General features: G+C 34.6%; 2 protein-coding genes and 2 pseudogenes across 2 annotated transcripts; all 4 read right to left on the reverse strand.

The window, feature by feature from the left end:
• Window positions 1-1,296: 1,296 nt before the first annotated feature.
• LOC128165101 (uncharacterized) lies at window positions 1,297-4,665 on the reverse strand (annotated as a pseudogene).
• A 5,346-nt stretch (window positions 4,666-10,011) lies between these two features.
• On the reverse strand, window positions 10,012-11,228 carry LOC128166568 (uncharacterized). Its single transcript, XM_052831832.1, has one exon. It carries the CDS (start codon window positions 11,126-11,128, stop codon window positions 10,493-10,495), a length of 636 nt encoding a protein of 211 aa, XP_052687792.1. The 5' UTR covers window positions 11,129-11,228; the 3' UTR covers window positions 10,012-10,492.
• A 2,179-nt stretch (window positions 11,229-13,407) lies between these two features.
• On the reverse strand, window positions 13,408-14,678 carry LOC128164840 (ADP-ribosylation factor 1-like; annotated as a pseudogene).
• LOC128168041 (uncharacterized) lies at window positions 14,661-16,030 on the reverse strand. Its single transcript, XM_052834110.1, has one exon. It carries the CDS (start codon window positions 15,417-15,419, stop codon window positions 14,793-14,795), a length of 627 nt encoding a protein of 208 aa, XP_052690070.1. The 5' UTR covers window positions 15,420-16,030; the 3' UTR covers window positions 14,661-14,792.
• Window positions 16,031-16,229: the final 199 nt, after the last annotated feature.

Genomic DNA, 16,229 nt, shown 5'->3' on the forward strand with positions numbered 1-16,229 from the left:
GATAAAATTGTACAATGGCGCAGCAACCTTTCCAAAAGACTGAAAAAAACGTCTATAATATGACGCCAATCCAAGAAATGAACGTAACTGTTTTGGTGTTGACGGTGTTGCCCAGTCACTCACAGCTTGCACTTTTTGAGGATCTGTGTTAATTCCATGTTTTGATACTATGTGCCCCAAGTACTTTACTTCCTCTTTGAAAAAATCACATTTAGATGGTTTTAATTTAATTTTGGTTTCTGAAACACTACTTCCAATCTCTGAATTTGTTCTTCTACAGTCCGTGAAAACACAATAATATCATCTAAGAATACTAGGAGTATCTGGAAAACTTCATCACAGAAACAGTGCTGCATAAGTCTCTGAAATGTGGCGGGAGCGTTACACAGACCGAAGAGCATGGTGTATATTATTCGTATAGTCCAAATGGTGTAGTAAATGCGGTCTTGTGTTTGTCGTTCTCTTCAACTGCAATTTGGTTATATCCTGAAGTCAAATCCATAGTCGAAAAATAACGGGAACCACACAGTGTATCAAATGATTCTTCAACACGGGGCAGAGGATATGCGTCTTTGATTGTCCTAGAGTTTAACTTCCGATAATCATCGCACAGACTTAATTCACCATTTTTCTTGCGAACGATAACAATTGGTGATGCATACGCACTGGTACTTTCTCTTATAATATCCCTATGTAATAGCTCTCTAATATGTTGTTTAACTTCCTCAAATTGCGTCGGGGGAATGCGTCGATATGGTAGATACGGGTATAATATACACTTATAAGAATATTTCCAACACATTAAGAACAACACAACTTAGGTGTGAGCCAGACGAGCTTTGCGGGCAGCTGGCCTTTAATGATAATACATCATCGATATCATGTGTACATAAAGTGTAACAAAAAAATATAATTCCCCATGAGTGACGTTAAAAACCGCCCAGGAAAAACCATAGATAAAATATTTGAAAAAACTATGGAAACCTGTGTCCGAACGCAAGTGTAAATAACGTCTAGGGGCGAATATCGGACTTATTCATACATTATTATAAATATTATTATTAATTACGGAATGCTATATAATTCACTAAATATAGTGACATCAAAAAACTTAAAAAAGAATGTAAGCTTCGTGCGCTGAGTGAAACTGGCTAGAATGACCTTTACTATTAACTCTGACCTTTTATACTGGCCTTCCTATGGCCCCGCCCTGTATTCCTACGCGAATCTATTCGAACACGTTAATATCATACAACATTTTCCCGCTATTCTACGAAACGCGGGAAAACTATATACTCCATCCGTCCGCGTTATTTTGTGTTTTACCGTATCTGTAAATTCTGTGTCTAAATCTGACTTTGAAAATACGTCATGATATCTGTGAAATAGTGATTCTATGTTTCGTTTTTCTTGTTCTGTCGCGTCAACTTTGTCCAAGTTTACAGGAATAAGGAAGTCCGGATCACAGGAACGTTCGGTAGTAGATTCTGTCACATAACACTGCACAAATATTTCATGTACTGTGCCACAATTGGAAAATTGCACAGGCTCACTAATTTCATTGATAACTTCTTCTCCTTTTGATAATATAGCAATGCGTGTTTGAGGTGAAATCCAGACTGAAGAATCAGTTATGTTCGTTAGCCGCAAATAGAAATGGCCCTTGATCACTTGAACGAATGTCCGGACTTTAACAATGCTGTCACTCAGGTGCTCGCTATGCAAAAATGGTTCTGCTACGGCTGAGTAATTTCCAGGTATCGGCGGCCCAGTAGCGTTGATCACGATCACAGATCTTGCGGGGACTCTAACGGGATGTCGCGCATACACTTTAGCAAAACCATACACAGTTCTGTTCTCTTGATCACACACTCGGAATGCTGACTTCATTTTCGAATTGCAGGATATTTCAGACACTTTCTCGTGATAATAATTTCCATGTTTGTGAATAAAAATTTCTCTGCACTGTCCAATAATGTTCATTCCTAAAATTCCCGGGATATTGTGTTTACGTTTTCGAGTCATTCCATCTTCTGTATCTCTAATTATCAGGATTCCGCGATCTTCTATAACGTTACCCATACATTCAACATCAGCTTCTATGTATCCGATATAAGGGATTAAAATTCCATTTGCTGCTTTTAAATTCAATTTCACATTAGTCTTTATATTCTTACAGAGTGTTTAGATGTTGTTTCTATAAAAAAAAAACGTTCCGTTATTGTAGTTACCATAGACCCAGTGTCTAATAAACAGTTAATTTCTACTCCAAACATTTTAATTTTAACTGTAGGGCTTTGACCAATAATATGATTGACACAGGTGGAGTCCTCTTTATTTTGATGTTGGACTCTACTCATCAGCAGGATCTATTTTCCCGATTGTTGGTAACGTGCCGAAGTTAGATTTCATGGACAGTTTCTTTGGATATGATTTTCGCTTTTACATGTATAGCAACGGCGGTGGTTTACTGTGGATATGGTAATCAGTATTGTTCTTTGGATTTGGATAAAGTTTGCCGTTCAAGTAACTTTGTAAGTCTGTCGATGTTTTGTTCCTGCCATTGTATGACTTCTAAGTATTTGTCAATTCCATGAGTAGTTTTTTCTGACTTCTGTGAAGATTCCGCGTCCTGTTTTTCTGTAGTATATGTCTGCCTGTTGAGCACTTTAAGCGGTTCTTTTCTTCATCCTCTGAAAACAATATTGCTTCGTCCCGGAAGTCCAGAAAATGTAAATCCGGCTGTTGACGAATAAGTCGTTTTAATTCTCTACGTAATGAGATATCATTCACATTTTGCACAAATTGTTCACACAGGGTCAAATCAGGGTTCGGAATAATATCTGTGTTTTTCGTCGTAATTTTCTTGATGAGGTTCATCAGAGCGTAACTGTATTCACGTAAAGACTCCCCCTCCATCTGTTTTCGCTCAAAGAAATATCTCTGTAGGACTGCTATTCCTTCTTTGTCTCCAAACGTTTCACTTGAAATAAGCAACACTTTAGTTGGATTGCTTCTTTCTTCATATGTCCGATATTTGATTTCTTCTTTTGCCAATCCAGTCAGATTTGAATATATGAAGTCGGTACTTTCTTCTCTATTCATACGGTGACTTTTGATGACATGTTCAACTTCTTCTATCAAATCGTCGACATGAATATCATCCTTATCTTCATTTCCGCTGAATTTCTGCACATTACGGACTGGTTTTAAATAAGTAGTTTTGGATTTTGTTCTTCGTTGTCCTCATTTATGCGTCTATCGAGTTCTTTTTGTAGATTTTTTATTTGTTGTCGTAATTTCTTTGTCGTCATGGTTCGGCGTTTAAAGGTATTTCTATCAAAAGAGATACAGTACATTCCGGACTTTTCACAGGTGAGTTGTTTTCAGCGATGACTGCTCACTGGATTTTGTAGACATTCTTCCTCACACAAGAATCACCATTTACTGTAGATACCGGCGACGCCATTTGTGACCGAGTAAATAATAAAGACAAGGTTCTTTGTTTAGGATGTTTTATATGTACAAAAAGGTGATTTTGTAAATAAATATAAACACATGTAAATACATATACAATTTATACACAGTAATTCGTTACGGTTTAAATAAACCTTTAAACTTTATTATAATCCTAGTTTACTTTATGTAGACACTAAGAACAGTTATGTTATATAAATTAATACAATAAATACCTTGTGTGAGGTGTTGGTGTACAAAATCGCCGGACCCACAGTAAAACAAAATCAAAAGTTACCGGGTTTTATAATAATAGAAATGATCTGATTCGATAATACTAGCCAATGGGAACAACGGCCAATAGAAAAGCAAAGAAAGTGTTCACCAACTCAATCCACCTGCGCACAAGAACAGGCGTAACTTGATTAATAATTAGATATTTGTAAATTTTAAATCTGCCCACAGTATCTCAAACGCTATAAATTTGAAGTTTGATAAATCTAAATCTATGAGTCAGTGAAATTTTTCAGATAATTTGAACGGTTCTTTACTAAGTTACAAAGTACCAGAAAAGTAGGAAGAGAAAGGACCCTCTTTCTGTTTCGGTTCTTTACTAATCCATTTAAACAGGTTCATAAGTTCCGACCGAATCTCGTCCGTGGGGTATTTGGTTTTAAAAATACTCGACAAGGTCTATTTTTCCGGATTTCACTCACATCTAACCCTTCTCCATTTCCTCTTTCCTCATACAGTTTTTCAGATCTCTTTTATTGAGAGTTATGGCAACAGGTACACCTTTCAGTTCATCTTCACTCAAAATGTCATGACGAAACTCTTTAGCCTCTGTCATTCTATGCCAATCGTTACTGTCAACGACATACGCAATTCCCTGGGTGTTTGGGTAGTAATGTCTCCATAGGGGTCTTTCCTTGGCTCGAGAGCTTACGTCCCAAAACGTCTGAATCCTTGATCTGACAGTTTTCAACTTTAAACCTTATTGTTGGAACATTTTTGACAACTTTCCCCATACATTGATAAAGAATGGTTGTTTTTCCTGCTGCGTCTAAACCAAGCAATAACACCCGTACTGGCTTTCGGCGACAAAAAGCGTAATTTACGTTTCCCATCATTATTAATTATAAAAGACAAATTTACGAAAGACCCATTCTCTTAGTCCTATTAATACAAACACAACCATAATATTATCATTTACTCTTCGCTAACAATGATTGCGAAATATGTAACTACGTGTATAAATACCATTAAGGAAGACGATCCCGAGCAAATTTAAACTTGTACCTAAAACCGTATTTTGTACTTTGACCAACATGACATGATCTACCGAAATATCTATATTAGATTCCTTTATCCAAGCGAATACATTTCTCAGTGTCCTTAGTTTAATGGCAGCTTGAATAGACCTGACACCTTTTGACAGACTCCAGATGCGTCAATTTCAGTTCTGTCTTCTGTCCCAGTGGAGTGCACATGTAATCGAAAAAGATCCCTTATTTAAGTCAACCACTTCCTCATTCCACATCTACTTTGATAAGCAGAGCAAGGGAACGTCCTTACCGGGACATCTATCCTAAGTTTCAAAGAAGATTTAACATTGTGGAGCTTAATGTAGCGGGGAAATGATCAGTGATGGAACCCATTACACATACATCTGTTGGAATTCATCGCAGTAAAGAAAGCAATGTCATCACTTCAAAGACAGCGTTAAGCACAAACAGATCCTACAGAGGACAGACAACTTATGGTGGTATGGGACATTTGTCGATATTTGTGTGGATTAAGGTAACTCCGTACCTATAAAATCATGGGTTCAAAGTTAAAAACTTAACTTTTTTTTAACTTATTGGACATGAATTTCATCAAAAAATAAATAAAATATATATCTATCCATACTATTTAAGATGTAAGGTAATAAAAACCAAAGGCTGAAATTATCATCTGAAAATCACACTTTTTTGTTTAAAAATGATATATAAATGGTTGGATACTTGTTTGTCTATTTAAATTTTATTGCTTACTATGCCAGAAAAATTAATTTAAAAAAAAAGAAAAAAATTGTTTACATTAGAAAAATTATAGCAATTAGATATATTACTGAGAGAAAAGTAGAAAAGAGTTATTTCCCTTTGTCATTATTGAATTATGTCGAAGATAAGGATGAAAAACGCTTATTAATTATCTCCAAGTAAACAATTATTTGAGCTTTTGATGTGCACCTATGATAACATAGAAATTACAAATCTACTTGCAAGAATTTCAATGAATTCATGGTTTATGTAAAATGTATGACGTCACAGGAGGGTGGATTTACTTTAAAGTACAATAAAATACTTTCACTGGTTTAGAATTTTCAAATCTTGCACTATTTAACCAAAAATATTTGGAGAGGTAAAAATGAAAATGAAAAAACTCTTGAATTACAGATTCGTAATACGCCCTCTAACCCACTGCACTACGCTTTTTGGTGAAATTATAGAGAAAATAACTACATGTACTTATATAAATACACTATATTTTATTGTTTATTTCTATAAACAACACGTAACAACATAGAGGTGCCCCATACCACTTTGACATTGGTGTTTTACATCAATTGACACGGATGAACAAAATCTGCAGCCCTGTGCGTTATTACAGAATGAAGTTGCATTGCTGTGACATTTGGGGTGTGAAACTTCGAGTAGCACACATTCCTCAGGAAAAAAATGGACCAGCTTTCAAAGGGGCGACAAATTCCGAAGATGAAAGAATTCAGTCCAATTCAGGATATACATGTATTTCAATATATATTTCGTTTATTTCTCTACTCCGAACATGGATATGTTTGCAACTTCATTCTTTTGGTCTCCGTTCCCAGATCCTCACGCATGGTGATCTAATTACCTTATTGTACACTGGATAGGAATGTTTGTGTATGAATTTCCGCCACCAATATTCCTGTTCTTAGCTCCGTTTTCACAAAGATGGTCATGGTTCCTAGATCAACTATAGCTACTAATAGATTTTCAAAAGGAACTACCAGTTTTAAGAAACTTGTTACCACAAGTAAGGAAACTGTTCATTCATCCACGTCCAGAAAGTCTACATTACGAATCTACAGAGAATGGTGTACTAACAACCAGAAAGATCCAGTTAAGGCCACAGTAGCTGAGTTGGAAGACCTTTTCATCTACTTACAATGTACGTAAGGAACGTAACTGTAAACCAAACACCATAATAGGCTATATGTTAGAAATAGCATCTAATCACAAGGGTTGGAGTACTAGTAACACTGATGATACAATGATAATTCTAAATTACAAAAATGAATTAAAGAATTCTATCATTCTGAACCAAATGTGCGACCACTGTTTCTTAACTAGAATCTACTATTACATTTAATAAAACCTTTCCGACCCAATGAACCTTGTTATATAATAAAGTTTCTTACCTGGTAAATAGTGTTTTATGTAGCTTTGTCAACAGCATTAAGAATTAGTTTTTAATCAATTGAAAATCAATATCTCTGAAATATAATGAAATGGCTTATGGTTTATATTTATAAAATCTGTGTTTTAGAAATTTAGAAATTTGGAAATTTCTTTTTTATGAAAAGATGGTCCACAGCTGATTGAAAATAGATAAGCAAACTCTACTAAGCACACCCCAAATTATAAATGAATAATATGGTACAATTCCAAAATCATAGTAGATAGTTTGTCAAAAGTTTTGTTAATGCAAGATTACTTGATAGATTTTTTTGTTAGTGACTTACTTATACATTTATGGAACGTTTATAAGCTTTGAGAAATCGAAACAAATTAATCCAAAGACAAATTGTATGGAGAATGCAAGTTTAAGAACTTCAGTTTATGATCAGACTGCATACACTTGCACACAATTTACGTATGCCAAATTTACAAAACATGACACTATATGGATCAATAACTCCTAATCACATCGTATCGTTTATTCATTTAATACATGTAAAGTTTGTAAACAGATGTACAATACTATGCGATTAAAAAAGGAAATATGTACATCTATATCAAAATGGAGAGAAAGGGGTTCCAACTATTTATTTACAGCTTGGAATAAAATTGTTGAACCCTAATTTAATTCTGGACAGTAATCAAAACTACATTGGCTACAATATCAAATCCTTCACAGGATTGTTCCCATAAATAAATATCTTTTTATTTAAATATAGATATATAGGCATTGAAAAATGTCATAACAGAAAACTTTAATTGAGATTTATTTGCCGTTATAAACTTGTAGACATAAGAAATATGAAAGCCACTGAACAAATATGTGAAAAAGGTTTGTTATGTACGAGATATGGTTACATTTTTTAAAAAAAATCATTTTTATTGAGTATGGTTTATACATGTATACCCCCTATACTCTCTCTCTCTCTCTCTTTTAAATCGAAGAAACTCATTTACTCATTTACGCTTTGGAAGGAATGGAATCTAAATTTTCAAACATTGTTTTTTGGCTAAAACTCAAAGGTTAAGTGGGCCATGGAAACCTATATTTATACCAAAGTTTAACACATTTGCTACAGACTGCTGAGACTTACTTTTGTGTTCATACATAGCACTAAATAGACTTGGTACCTTTTGCTAGACTCCAGATGCGTCAAGTTTAACTCTGTATTATGTCCCAGTAGTGTACGCATGTGAACGAGATGGATCCCATGTCTCAAGTCAACCACACCTACTTTGATGGACAGAGCCAGACACGCCACCCCTTTTATCATTGGGTCCTTATTGTCTAGTTCCGGTTTTGGGGTAAACACAAAGTGTTTGATACCACAAGGGGGGGGGTCTCAAAAGTTCAGGCAAGATCGTAGACAGTTTGGGAGAAATGCAAAAAGTTGAATCAGGTAGGTATAGATATTTTGCATATAGAGGTTTTACCTTAAAAACTGTCAGATCATCTTGACCTCACTGTAATGCTTATTACTGAATCGGTGTACTTGACTTTAATGTAATCATGAACCTGAATTAAAAGTAAAGATTGATATCACCTTACTGTATTGATGAACTTGAATCCAATGTAATGATTAAAGTGATCTTATTGAAAAGATGGATTTGCTTAAATGTAACGACATTGACCTTATTATGATGATCTCGACTGTATTGATCAGCTTGACATGTAATAATGAACTTGATTTAACTGTTTTAAAAGGGCATGGTCACGATTTTGGTCAAATTTTATTTTTCTGTTTTTTTATTTGAAATGCTTTAGGAATGCATTTCTAATGATCAAGGAAATTTGGGTGTCAGTCGTTGAGTTTTAAGCAAGATACAGGGCTCACAATTCTTCGTCATGTAAACAAGGCTCGTGCCCTGTTTTTGTTCACATAGGTTCAATATCCCTGTAAAAAAATCTTAAAGCTGGTTTGTCTATCTTATTATTCATTTAAAGCATAAATAAACAGTTCCTAACGATTAACACATTAATTTTATTTGAGGTCTAAAACTGGAATTTTCACTTCAACATTCGAAATGTAAACAAACGCTTTGTTTACAAAGCGAAGAATTGTAAGCTCTGTAACTCGCTTATAACTCATCAAATGACACTCAAAATTTTGGTTGCCTATTTAAAATGCCTTACTGAAGCATTGTAAACATCAAATTCGAAATAATTTTGACCAAAATCGTGACCATGCCCCTTTCATTAGCTTTATCTTTCTGCAATAACAAATTGCTTTACTATTTATATTCTTTGAATTGCTACAGAACTACAGTGGAAAAACTAGAACTTAAACTTCCATTCATAACTTTATAAGGATTTAAAATTGTTTGTCTTCAATCTAGATTCAATAAATTTCTTAAAAATGACTCTCACGCAGAGAACCATCGTGTTATCCTATTATTGCCCAAGCTGCTGTGTAGCTCACTTCCGCTTCTCGAACTTTTAGGGATACAGAACATAACCAGTGATAGAATTCATCTAATTTTAGAATGATAGATCTCATTGTTCGAAGCCCAAATAATCAGTAGTTAAAACCACCAAACATTGTAAATACATGTATAATATTGACTTTACAATTTGAACGAAAAAGATGGGGGAATAATATGGCGCAACTGCCCATTTGGTTTAGTCGTAAAATACAATTTCAAATTTAACATTTTTTTAAAATTAAAATATATTTGATATGTTATGATACAAGTTTACAAAAGGGTAATTTCTAACTATATTCAGTTTGAAATATTTTAAAAAACAATTCTTAAGTGTTGGTGGTATCGAACCCAGAACCTAAAAACCCCAAGTTCTATAAAGTTACCTAATGTCTGGTGCTCTAACCACTGAGCCGTTTCATTTACAACAAAGTGCGTTGTTTCAATGTTGTATGAGATATTGGCCACGAATTTGCGGACTTATATTATTTTTCTAAAACGTTCAATTGTTCAAATGACATTCTTAAAGTATAGGGGATCACCTCTCTACGTGTTTGTTGATTAAAATCGGTTTAAATTCCATTAAACCAATTTATATGGAGCTCAGACCCACTCTATAAAAGAAAAGGCATTGCAGTTGTAAAATAAAAACTATTTGGAGGTTTTGACACGCATACGCCAGTTTAAATCAACATATTACAAGCATTTAAAATACTTAAGGGCTACAAACCGATGTTACGTTAAATATACACTTTTTATTTAATATTTAAAAAAATAGATCAGATTTAATGATGTTTTAATTTTGCAGTATCTAATCATTCCTCATATGGGCACTTTACAAGCCTTATTCACTCATCTTCTTTTTAGTGTAGAAGTCAGGTAGAATATAAAAAAAAACTGATAAGGTCGAATAGTCTAACACTACATATTAAGTACGTACTTGAGAACTGAAATAATTCCAATCCTCAGAACATACGTTAAAACACAAACGACATTCTTAAGAATATAAAATTTATACCAATATAAAAAAAAATAAAATATTAACAATAAATCAACATATCACAGTTAGTTCCGAGTTTGATACTATACATACTCAACGAGTAAAAATGTTAACTGTTTAAAACTTGTCATTCAAACATCATGCCTTTCATTTTCATCAAAGGTGTCCAAAAGTAGGACGAGAAAGGGTCATTTTTATGTTTCGTCGAAGATTCTTTACTTTCGTCTGTCGGCTCTTCACTAATCCATTCGAACAGATTCATAAGTTCCGTCTGAATCTCCTCTGTCGGGTAAACCGTGGTCAGAAATACTCGACAAGGTCTGTTTTTTTGGATTTCACTCACATCTAACATCTTCTCCATTTCCTCTTTCGTCATACAGTTTTTCAGATCTCTTTTATTGAGAGCTATGGCGACAGGTACACCATTCAGTTCGTCTTCACCCAAAATGTCATGAAGTACCTCTTTAGCCTCTGTCATTCTGTCACTATCGGTACTGTCAACAACATACACAATTCCCTGGGTGTTTGGGTAGTAGTGTCTCCATAGGGGTCTTATTTTGCCTCGAGAACTTACATCCCAAACCGTCACTTCTGAATCGTTGACCTTACAAGTTTCAACGTTAAACCCAATCGTTGGTATTGTAGTAACAACTTTCCCCAAAACACAGTGATAAAGAATGGTTGTTTTCCCCGCGGCGTCTAAACCAAGCAATAACACCCGTACTGGCTTTCGGCGACAAAAAGCGTAATTTAGGTTCCCCATTATTATGAATTAAAGGATATTCCAGTTGTCTTCTTATAATATACACAATCATAACATTGTCATTTCCTCCACGTCAACAATGATTGCAAAATAAGTAACAAAAGGTCTTCAAGAAGGTCGATCCCGATGCAAAACTTGTACATTTGTTTTGAAAAAAAGTTGCCTGAAAATTTAACAAAACCGATGTATATTACATTAATGGTCGCCGTAGAAATAGGAATTTTAATTTTTTTTATGAAAGTTACTGTAAAGTTGAATTGTTTTAGTCATTATTATATAATTTAAAATAGTCTATTCTTTATAATGTACTATGGGACATATGTCAATATTAATGTTGATTAAAGTACATTATATATAATTTAAATATTTCACTGGGTTAGAATTTACAAATTTTACATTTCAAAAAAATTTCAAAAAAATAGTTTTAATATTTTTGTGGAAAGATTTATATTTTAAAATGCTCAGTGGGATTTGAACTCATGACTTACAGATTCCTAACGAACCATCTAACCCACTGTGTTAAGCTGTTAGGTGACAAATAAGGGAAAGAAAGAATTAGTCTTGATTTTATTGTTTATTTTGATAAATAGTACGTCACAACATGGAGGTGTCCCATACCTTCATTTTCTTTATTACATAAATCATCATATAGTGATATCATTGCGGATGGTATCTCAAACGCTATAAATTTGAAGTTTGATAATTTTCAATCTACGAGTCAGTGAAATTTTTCAGAAAAATTGAATGGTAACTTACTAAGTACCACTTATATAACCTGATTTAAAGGGGCATTGTCACGATTTTGGTCAAAAATTATTTTCCCGATCTTAATGTTTACAATGCTTTACTTAGGCATTTTTAATAGTCAACCAAAATTTGGGTGTCATTTGTTGAGTTAACAGCGAGTTACAGAGCGTGCATTTCTTTGCTATGTAAACAAAGCTATTGTTTACATTTTGAATGTTGAGGTAAAATTTTCAGTTTTAGACCTATAATGAATGTGCTAAAAGTTAGAAACTGTTTATTTATGCTGAAAATGAATAAGTAGACAGACAGATCAACTTTAAAAAAGATTTTTTCACTGGTATATTGAGCCTATGTAAACAAAACAGGACACGAGCCTTGTTTACATGACAAGGAATTGTGAGCCCTGTATCTTGCTTATAACTCTACATGTGGATATCAAATTTCAATTGATTACTACAAATGCATTTCTAACGCATTGTACATAATAAAAACAGAAAAGTTGAATTTGACAAAAATCGCTACGATGCCCCTTTAACACATGTATGCTTTCTTCAATACTGCTACTACGTATATTACTCATTAGGTTTGTTAATGAGTATGGATATATATCAACCTGAATTAATTCCGTAGTGAGTTAGTGTCAAACCTACGCCCTTAATTTTCCAATTTATCTTTCCATAGTCGAAATCAGCAAAATTATCATCCTCGTCTTTTAAATACCCTTCTTTGCTTTTAATGTTTTTTCGTTATTTAATTTTAAATATTTTCTTTTACCTTCACAGAGGTTTGAGCAAATCTGGACGCTGTAATTATATAATTCTGCTCCAAACACAACATGGTGTTATATTTCAAAACAAGAGGCCCATGGGCTACATTTTTTGGTGACGTTAGGACCAGTAATAATCAGAGGGCACTTGCTCTAAAACTTTAAGCAGCTCAAAATACCTTAACCTTCTCTAGCATCCGAAACCACTGCCTCAGCTTCAGCATTCAAGCCTGTCAGGAGAATCAGTATCATAAGACGCACCACTCATGCAAGTTTATTGAAGTTAGGACCAGTAATAACTAAGGTTTGATCATAAAAGGGCACCTGCTCCAAAAACTTTAACCAGCTCTTAAAACCTCAACCTCCTCCAGCATCTGAAACCTTTTGCTCAGATTCAGCATTCAAGCCTGTCAGGAGAATCAGTATCATAAGACGCACCATTCATGCAAGTTTAGTGAAGTTAGGACCAGTGGTAACTTAGAAATGACTTTCAAAGAGTACTTCTTCCAAAAACTTGAACCTGTTCGAAAAACCTTAACCCCCTACAGCATCTGAAATTCATGGCCCAGATAAGGCATCCAATTAAGTCTTTTAGGCACATTAGTAGGTCCATGTGCATCATCCATGCAAGTTTGTTGAAGATAGGACATGCAATAACCTAGATACAGGACCTGCAACAAAAACATTAACCGAAGGCGGGGGAATAGCATAACACCCCATACCCCGACTTTCTTTCTGTTATCTAAAAAACAATCCATGCTACAGACTTATTGTTTAAGCCAAGTAATCAGTTGTTAAAACCAACAAACATTGTAAATATAATATTGATTTTACAACTTGAACAAATTCTTTTAGCAAGAGGTCAGCAAGAATTAATGTACAAGTAATTTGATAAGGCAGTTTAGTCTGACATTGTACATGTACATATAGATGTACTTACTTGAGAACTGAAACAATCCTTGAAAGATACGTTAAAACACAAACGACATTCTTAAAAACATAATTTATAATAATATAAAAAATAACAATAACAAATCACAGCGCACGTGTCTTTTGGATAAAAACTTAAAAGCATAGATTAACTCTTTGTCAAGTTTATTTCGAGTTAAATACTATACATATTCCATCAAAACAAAGAGTGAGAATGTTAACTGTTTAAAACTTGTCATTCAAACATCATGCTTTTCATTTTTATCAAATGTGTCCAAAAGTAGGACTCTTTTTGTTTCTTCGAAGATTCTTGACTTTCATCTGTCGGCTCTTCACTAATTCATTCGAACAGGTTCATAAGTTCCGTCTGAATCTCCTCTGTCGGGTAAACCGTGGTCAGAAATACTCGACAGGGTCTCTTTTTTGGATTTCACTCACCTCTAACCTCTCCTCCATTTCCTCTTTCGCCATACAGTTTTTCAGATCTCTTTTATTGAGAGCTATGGCGACAGGTACACGTTCGTCCTCACTCAGAATGTTATGAAGTACCTCTTTAGCCTCTGTCATTCTGTTCCTATCGGTACTGTCAACAACATACACAATTCCCTGGGTGTTTGGATAGTAGACTAGTAGTGTCTCCATAGCGATTTTATTTTGCCTCGAGAACTTACGTCCCAAACCGTCACTTCTGAATCGTTGACCTTACAAGTTTCAACGTTAAACCCAGTCGATGGTATTGTAGTAACAACTTTCCCCAGAACACAGTGATAGAGAATGGTTGTTTTTCCTGCGGCGTCTAAACCAAGCAATAACACCGGTACTGGTTTTCGGCGACAAAAAGCGTATCTCTTTTAATCTTCTGGAAACAAGGGCTTTCGGTATTACATCATCAGCGTATGTATACAAAAAAAACACATTCGTTTCACTTAACTTTTTTTATGCCATATTGGGGGGAGGGGGTGGCGTAATATCAAAACATTGTATGCTACCTGTCTCGATCAGCGCCTCTGTATAAATACTAGTAATTTCAGATGAATACGTGTAATAAAGATATATCGACTAAGTTCTGCACAACACTGACACATAAAAATCAAAATTCAGTTTCATTTTAACATAACTTAGAGCATGCAATTGATATGAACTATTTTTCAAAATCTTCGTCTTGAAGCATGCCATTCAGTATAATTATGCTGCAGAGACTCGAACCAGGATTCACTGATGTTAAGTCAGCAACAAACTTTTAAGTTTAAAAACAACACGCTGTAAAACAGGTACAGATGATTGTCCGGTCACAATATTACTCCGTCTATTTTCCTCCGTCCGTCTTGTGTTGTCGTTTAACCATTCCAGCATATCGAAAAAATCGGATTTACTGTCGGAGACGGAGGAAGTAGAGAAACTTTTGCAAGGTCTGCTCTTCCTGAGTTCAGCGAGCCCCAATGCTTGATGCATCCTCTCCCTCGACATATGACGAGAGAGATCCCACTTATTGAGGGCGACAGCTACCGGGACACCCTCTAACTCCGACTCTGACACCAGACTCAATAGTTCTCGCTCAGCCTCGGGGAGTCTCTCCTCGTCAGAACTGTCCACAACAAAAATAACCGCTTCGGTATTTTGGTAGTAATGCCTTAATAATGGCCGGATTTTACTCCTTCCGCCGACATCCCAAGCTTGTAGAATTATATTCTTGTGTGAAACCGTTTCAACATTAAATCCAATTGTTGGAATCGACGTTACAACTTCTCCAAGATTGGCCTGAAGCAGAAGGCTGCTTTTCCCAGAGTAGTCCAAACCCAAAACAAGTACTTTTATGGGCTTTCTTTGGCGCAAAGACAAGTTTCCCATTTCAAGTTAAGTTAGACATCTGATAACAACACATAAGTAATTCAGCTTTTATTTCTGGCTGTACACGCAATGAGGTTCCACGTCGATTGTATTTACGTTGTCACTGTACACACAATATACCAATTTTGTGAACATCGAACCCGATAATTTTACAGCATTATATCTGCACATATTCATCTATCAGCCAATAACAAGTTTATATGCACTTAATAATAAGAAATTGTTTTGCGTTTAAACGAAAGTTTCATATTATCATGCATATAAATTTAGAACTAGAAAGTACACCAGTTAGTGACATTTTTAAATAAGCATAAAAATATGAAACTTCCCTTTAAAATTTATGTTTAAATCATACTATTCAACTTAATGTTGTCAAGAGCGAATTGTAGTTAATTAGTTATCTGTCTACTGTCCATCGAAAAGATTTTTTTTTACAATTAAACTGTGAAAGACTCTATGTAATATCATGTGAGGTCATATCATAATTAATTTTAAACACTGGTGGCGGTAAATTTACAATTAATTTAGACACAATAACAACAGACGTCGCATTGTGATTTTCCTATTTCCGCCAACCCAGTAAATTCCAAATATTAAAACTGGTATAATATCATTATAAACATGTATGTAATTTGGTTTACATTAGAATTTGCACATTTCAACAACCATAACACCTTCTCCACAAATAATAAAAGAAATAACAATGAAATAAAAAACCACAATTAAAAAAACCCACGCTACACTCGACATGTACCGGTACTTATGACCATCCCATTATAAGCAATGTCTTATGCATTGGATGATAGATAC

Source organism: Crassostrea angulata, chromosome 10 (assembly GCF_025612915.1).
Source record: "Crassostrea angulata isolate pt1a10 chromosome 10, ASM2561291v2, whole genome shotgun sequence".
Classification (NCBI taxonomy): domain Eukaryota; kingdom Metazoa; phylum Mollusca; class Bivalvia; order Ostreida; family Ostreidae; genus Magallana; species Magallana angulata.